The sequence below is a fragment of the Lonchura striata genome, chromosome 16 (assembly GCF_050655825.1).
Source record: "Lonchura striata isolate lonStrDom1 chromosome 16, ASM5065582v1, whole genome shotgun sequence".
Classification (NCBI taxonomy): Eukaryota; Metazoa; Chordata; class Aves; order Passeriformes; family Estrildidae; genus Lonchura; species Lonchura striata.
In genome coordinates this window covers 3,402,305-3,409,553 of record NC_140718.1, presented here as the reverse complement: position 1 = coordinate 3,409,553, position 7,249 = coordinate 3,402,305, and the positions used below count along the sequence as shown (strand labels likewise).

Here is a 7,249-nt window from a genome sequence, read left to right as displayed (position 1 = left end):
AGCCCCCGGATGCTGCGTCCCAGTGGAAGGCCAAGGAAATGCACCCACCTTGTCCTGCCCACAGCATTTCCTTTAGAATTTGCTGCATGTTTTCGGATGTCTCATGGGGTTTTTTGCGTCCTGTAGCTTTGTTCTTTCCTGTTGGAGGGCCTTAGACCAAAACAATGTCATTTTCCAGGAACAGATCCCACAACACCAGTGCCCAGCCTGTGGGATCAGCAGGGACACACTACTCACCCCTGCGATGGGAGCTGGGCTTGCGAGCAACATCCACCAAAGGACGAGGGAAAGTCCTCCCTGCAGCCACACCTGTAACTCAACAGCCACAGAAGCTTCTGCCACCTCTGCAGATCGGCACGGGCAGCACTGAGCCGCAGGAGCGGTGAGAGGATGGCCCAGAGCGAGGGCACACATGTGTGTGATTCTGTCCTGGCACCTGCAGCGATGCCCCCCTGGCCGAGCTCTGGGCTCTGAGCTGGCAGCTCTCACAGGGGGAAAGGCCTTGACCTACCCTCAGCATCTCCCAGAGGCTCAGTAATGGGTATGGGTGGGGAAGCTGAAGCACCTTCACCAACAGGTTCAGCTGCAAAGAAAGGCAGGACAGAACATCTCCTGTGGCAATGTCGGAGATCCTCAGGCTGCACCCAAGGCTCAACCCCGGGGCACAGCCCTGGGCTCAGCTCCTTCCCTCTCTGCTCTTCTCTGTGGCTGCACAGAGCACATGGAAGGACACACTGGCATTGCACACATGGGAGGAAGATGAACATCTAAATGCTCCTTCCTTCCACTGACAGTGATCCTGTGGGATCACTCAGGGCTCTAGAAGGGGAGCAGGGAAAAGTTTTCAGCATTCTTCAACCCTTAACAAAAATGGCACATGTGAGTTCTTGCCACATTGATACTGATTATGCTGTCAGGAAAAAGGGAAATGCAGAACTTGCCTTCAGCATTTTCCAAGATCTTTATCGTGTCATTCACCAGCACATACAAGTCATTCAAGTCGCGATCCAAATCTAGAGGGAAGCAGAGACCAGACCCATTTCCATTGTGCTGGGATCCCCTTTTGCCTCTGGGAACTGGGCACTGCAAGGGGATCAATAAGGCTGTGGAAGCCAGGTGACAATGGGCAAGGCCAAAGATACACAGGGGCCTGGGGAGCTCTGGGCTGGCTCCTGGTCACCCTCCACCCTCTTTCCCTGTCCTGTGTAACATCCCTGGAGAGGAAAATGGGGCTGCCCAGGGCCCATGGGGGCTCTATCCCTCCCACAGTGGAAACCCTCCCTAAAGCCCATGGGAAAACCATCCCCAGCACTTCCCAGGGAGCAGGGAGCGCTGTCCTGGGATAGGGCAGCCAGGCTGCCGGCTCACCTGCTCCCCGCGCTTGCAGAGGAGCAGCCTGGGCAGCCCTGGCAGGCAGGGCCACGGCCAGGAGGAGCAGGAGGAGGAGGCGCAGAGCAAGGGCCATGGTGCCTTGCCCTGTGCCAGTCCCGCCGCTCTCGCTGCCACCACTGTCCTGACACCGCTGTCCCAATGTCAGCACCACTGCTGCCACCGCCGCTGCTGCCGCAGCAGTTGTGCTCCAGGACTGCCTGCTGGGGCCTTGTGGTGCTGTGCAGCCACGGGGCTCTGGGACCTCTGTGACCTCAGAGCCTGCTGTGACCTCAGCCTGCTGTGACCCCAGAGCCCTCTGTGACCTCATGCTCTTAGCTGTACCCCCAGAGTGTACCCCCTTCTGTACAAATGAACTGCCCTGACTGTAAAGGTTTTGCTTCATCCAAGGGCCATTGCTCAGAAAAAGCTTTAGGGACACAGGGTTTTGTTTGGGTGGAGGCAGCATCTGCAGAGCAACAAGCTGGTAATGCAGCTGTGACAGGGACATCAGGCATGGGCATGGAGATGGAAAGTGAGGGCAGATGTGTCCCTGACTGAGTTGTTTGGCCGTTCTTGGAATTCTTTGCCCCATTCAGAGGAGCAGCTGCTGGGAGAAGAGCCAGCCAAGGCCCCAGTTGCAGCTGGTACACTGTCCTGGGGCGACTTTATGATGTTTCTATCCCATTTGTCAGTTCAGCCCAGAAATAAGTTTTGCACCTTTAGGACTGGTTCCAAGAGTGAAGGGGCGGAGGGTGAGAAGAAGCGCAGAGTTTGTTGTCAGAAACTGCACTTGCTTCCCCACATCCTTCTCCTGGACTCTGCTGTCTACAGACAGACAAGACAGCAGGAGAGAGCTCTCCTTTGCTTTTTAGTTAGTATTTAGCTAGCTGAGGACGGGAATTTCTCTGGACTGTGGTTTTCCTTTTTTCGTGAACTGTTTCAACCTGCTCTGGACTGAGCTCCCAGAAGAGCCCCAGCAGCTCACACCTGTGGCCCACCAGGCTGGGCCTGGGCAGCAGATTCCCAGAGGAACCCCTTTAGGGTGTATCTTAACACACTCGAAAGCGCTGGTGGGCTATGGTGGTAGTGAAACTAAAAGAGAGCTTGTTAAATTTTCTACGCAGTGGTGGCCACTCTATAGACTTGATGGGGGGTTGAAATGGCCAGCAAATGGTACTTTAGACTATGAGACTTTATTACAGTTAATGCTTTTCTTTAGGCGTGAACAAAAGTGGCAAGAAGTAACTTATGCTGATATGTTTTTCAGTCTTTGAAATCACCCTGAGTGGCAAAGGGACTGTGGGATTAGGCCACCGTCTGATCCACTGGTACTGGCTCTTGGAAAGGATAATAAAGCTAACAAGGAAAAGCTCAAATGGTGTTGCAGCACATGTTCAATAAATCAAAGATGCTCACACCCAAGTAAAGTGTTTCCAACAGAGATCTTAGAACATGAGACAGTAGAGGCACTTTTACCACCACCTAGAAACCAGGAAGGGAGGGGGGTAGAGGAGAGGGTGGGGGAACAAGTGAAGTCAGAACCCTCAGCAACTTCAGCCTTCCCTAACCTATCCTCTGGTTCGTCTGCCCTGGAAAAAACAGTAATTAAAGTAGGAGTTTCCCCACCAACTCCTAGATCAGGGGAACCCTCGAGGTTTTATCCACCATTGCCCAGTAGTGATAGTGAATGGGATGAATCTGAACCAAGTCCCAAGCCTTCCCCACAAGGTCCAATAGTGTCAAGGACCAGAAGGCAAACCTGAATGAACCCACCCCCACAAACAACTAGAAAGCAAACTAAAGGAGTCATACAAGCACCCTTAAGGCAAGCTATAGCCTCTGATAAGGGAGCCAAGGATAATTAAGGTCCCCTTTTTCTCAATGGATTTAGAGGCTTGGGAAAAGACTGCTAAGGGTTATCGAAATGACCTGATAGGTGTTGCCAAAAGGTTAAAGTTTATGGTTAAGCAGCATTTACCTGATTGGGCAGACATGCAGTTACTACTTGATGCTTTAACAGAAACAGAGAAGCATTTGGTTTTAAAGGTGTCCAATGACTTAGCTGAGGATGCTTGCGTATCAACACAAGAGGATATTAAAGATGAATTTCCTCTTCAGGACCCGATGTGGGATCCTAATGAACCTGATCAATTAGCACAGCTTAAGGGATATCAAGACTTTATAGTGAAAGGGCTAGAACGAGCAATTCCTAAGACCATAAATTCCTAAGACCATCACAGAGATGTCAGTGTGACGTCCCAGAGATGAACAGGAAGTTCTGTGATATCACAGAGATGTCTGTGTGACATCAGCAAAAGCCCTGTGACCTCACAGAAATTTCAGTGCGACATCACGAAGAGCTGTGTGACATCACAGTGACGTCCATGTGATATCACTGTGAGCTGTGTGACGTCACAGATGTGTCAGTGTGGCATCAGAGAGATGTCATTGTAACATCAAAGGAGGATCTGTGCAATCACAGAGGAGTCAGTGTGACATCACAGAGATGTCTTTGTGACATCACAAAAAGCCTTGTGTTGGAGGGTGCCGCGGGAGACAAGACTCATGCTATCATGATCATCAAGTCTCAGTTTATTGTAACAGATTACACAGTTTATATATGTTCATTAATTAGCTCATACATATTGCAAAAGCCAAGCTCATGATTGGTTGCTATGTGACTTGTACTATTATCTTAAAAGTATCTTTATGATCGATACATGCCTGTCCAGCTGGCCTTGCAGCTAGAACAGCTTAGTACCCCTTTGTTCTTCTCTATCTACTTCTACATACCAAGCAGTTTCAATATCCTGCTTTCTGCACACCATCTATTCTTCAGGGCCATGCGAACTTTGCAGCAGTCACGTAGCCCTCCCTATTTGGATTAATTTTACAGTAACATGTCCCTTGTTGTTCAACCATTCCTCTGTCAGGCTCTCTTCATCTCCCCCGTTTTCCTTTTGTACAAGAAGGTGTGCATTCAGCATTTTTTGCAAAAGCTGCTGCATCAAGCCTTGCAAGCAAGTAAACACACAGGGCAAAACACGCAAAAGTATCACAATTATGCTTAGAACTATTATGCCATATTTGATGATGTCCCTCAACCATGGTCCGATCCCCAATCCTTTCAGCCAGCCTTCTAAGCCCAATCCGTCCTCCACCTTCAACTGTTGAGTTAGCTCGGTCAATTTTCGTATTTGCTTATGGATGGATGTAGAGTGATCAGATAAGTTCATGCAGCACATTCCTTCAAATTCCTCACAACCATGACCTTGGGCTAGCAATAGGTAATCTATAGCCGCCCTATTCTGCAGTGTGGCATGTCTTACTGAGTCTACGTCCAAAAGCAGGTCACTTAAGGCCTTCGATGTAGCATTCGTCTGTTTAGCTAGCCAGCATCCCAGCTTGTTGAGTTGAGCTAATGCTCCTGCTGAGGCAACACCAGGCGCTAGGAAAGAGGCAGCAATAATCGCCTCAGGGGACCAAAATCTAACATTATCTTGACAGTTACTGGCAAAGTTATGTACACTGCGTCGCAATCTGCTGCCATGATGACGCCGAGCCATGTCTAATATCATTGATGTGTTGGGTGTCAGCAATGACAATCTTCCTAACGAACAAGGGCCTCCCTTTATTTTGGAAGGTATGCCAGCCCAAGCTCTGTCACCACAAATAAAGAATATTCCTTGGGGCAAAGAAAGCGGATTATTTGTTGACTTTGAAACCTTTTTGGCCGTGTACTGACACCAGATACTACTGTTTCTGTAAATTGGCAAAGTGGAATTAACGACAATTGCAGACCCATTGATTCTCTGTTGCTTGCTTGTCCAGTTAAAGTACAAACAGCAATCCATGCCAACTGCCCCCAGTAGCTCTAGCTCCTGGGGTTCTGCCGGGGCGATCGGTAAGTAGGGCACCCACCTGTCCCAATTATCTACAGTAGTATTCAAATTTAAATTATCGCAAGTTGGAACACATGTAGGACATGGCCATGTATCCAATGGTAGACCGACTAGGCAGGTGGAGAACGGATTGCCTGGGGAAGATAAAGCAAGACAGATGGACTCTTGCCATGTTAGATTTGCCATTGTGACCCATACATTTGTTTTAGGTTGAGGTGGGACGTATGCCTGCACACTTAGCAGCACGGCTGCGACGACGAAACCTCCTACACTGCGTGTCCCATTCCTCTGGGTCAACTTGCCACTGAATGGGGATGCCGATACCATTCTGACAACAGGAATCTATAATCCCTGTCCTTTTAACACCCAGAATTTTCTCTACTAAGTGCTTTACCCTCCAAGCTAGCCTTCTTAATTCCAGGTCTTCTGTATTTTCTATTAATCTCAGGCTCTCCCTGATAGGCTGACCTGTTAGTTGTGTTAAAGCGCGCTGTGGTGAGTCAAAGCTCCACTGGCGCTGACAGGTAAGACACCAGAATGCAGAGGTAAGGTGGTGCTGATGAATCCACCAACGATGAGAGCACCCTCCACAATATATTTTTACCCAAGATTGGTGGTCATAACTATTGCAAGTCAAGCAAGCAAGCGGACAAAAGCGGTCAAAGTCTCTAGCTAAATGAGGCAAGAGGCAGTCTTCAACTTCTCTCTGCGAGTCAAACAGGAATTTAATCTGAAACTCTTCTTCTAGTTCATACAGGATCCTGGAGATCGTCCTCTGTAGGCGCTGCCTCCTCCTCTGCTCCAGGCTGGTCATTGGTGGGCTGCACCCACTTAGCTGGGACCCACACAGTACCTGCTGGTGTAGAAACACACAGATAGCCCCTGCCCCAGTATAATACTTTGGCTGGACCTTGCCAAATTCCTGGTTTTGGATCTCTATACCTGACTACCATTTGCAGAGGGGTAGGGGCTTTAGAGGCAAAATGAGTAATTGCTGCGGGTAACCCTCCATCTCCAAAAATACATAAGTGATTAAGCACAAACAGGCATTTCAATAACCTATCCTGCACGCTGACTGTATCAATGTATTTTTCCAGATATTGTTTAAGAGTTCCATTGGCTCTCTCTACTATTGCCTGTCCAGTAGGGGAGTTTGCAATCCCTGTAACGTGTGTGATGTTCCATGTTTGCATAAAGCGGGCAACACGTTTACTGCAATAAGCAGGGCCATTATCAGTCTTGATCCTCTGAGGCACTCCCATAACCGCGATACAGCTGCTGAGATGTCGCTCCACATGAAGGGCCCGTTCTCCTGTCTGAGCAGTAGCCCATATGTAATGGCTGTAAGTATCAATAGTCACATGGACGTACTTCAAACTACCAAAACTAGGTACATGGGTGACATCCATCTGCCAAAGTTCATTAGCTTGCAGGACTCGCGGATTTACCCCTATTCCCAGGCCCACTCCTCTGTTGTGATGGCTACATATGGGGCAAGCCTTAACAATAGCTCTAGCTTCTTGTAGTGGAACTGTGGCATTACATGAGAGCTGTGTGACGTCACAGAGATATCTTTGTGACATTTGAAAAAGCTGTGTGACCTCAAAGGGTCTCTGTGATGTCACAGAGGTGTCAGAGTGACGTCGCAGAGATGTCTTTGTGACAACACATAAAGTTTTGTGACCCCACAGGGTCTGTGCTGCATCACAGCCATATAAGTGTGATGTCACATAGAGCTCTGTGTGGCATCATAGAGATGTCATTTTGACGTCAGAGGAGGATGTGTGACATCACAGAGATGTCTGAGTGACATCATAGACAGCTGTGTGACCTCACAAAGTCAATGAGACAAAACAGAGATGTCAGTGTGATGTCACAGAAATATCTCTGTGACATCACAGGAAGTTGTGTGCCATCACAGAAGTGTATTGGTGACATCAGAAAGATGTAAGTGTGACATTCCAAAATGCTGAGTG

At 48.8% G+C, this 7,249-nt stretch overlaps 1 protein-coding gene across 1 annotated transcript; it reads right to left on the bottom strand.

The window, feature by feature from the left end:
• Positions 1-4,138: 4,138 nt before the first annotated feature.
• Positions 4,139-6,111, bottom strand: LOC146765923 (syncytin-1-like). Its single transcript, XM_085593548.1, has one exon. It carries the CDS (start codon positions 5,598-5,600, stop codon positions 4,233-4,235), a length of 1,368 nt encoding a protein of 455 aa, XP_085449674.1. The 5' UTR covers positions 5,601-6,111; the 3' UTR covers positions 4,139-4,232.
• Between the last annotated feature and the right edge of the window lie 1,138 nt (positions 6,112-7,249).

Coding starts and splice junctions, on each gene's coding strand:
- LOC146765923 (XM_085593548.1), bottom strand. CDS start 5,600: ATGGTATCGGCATCCCCATTCAGTGGCAAGTTGACCCAGAGGAATGGG.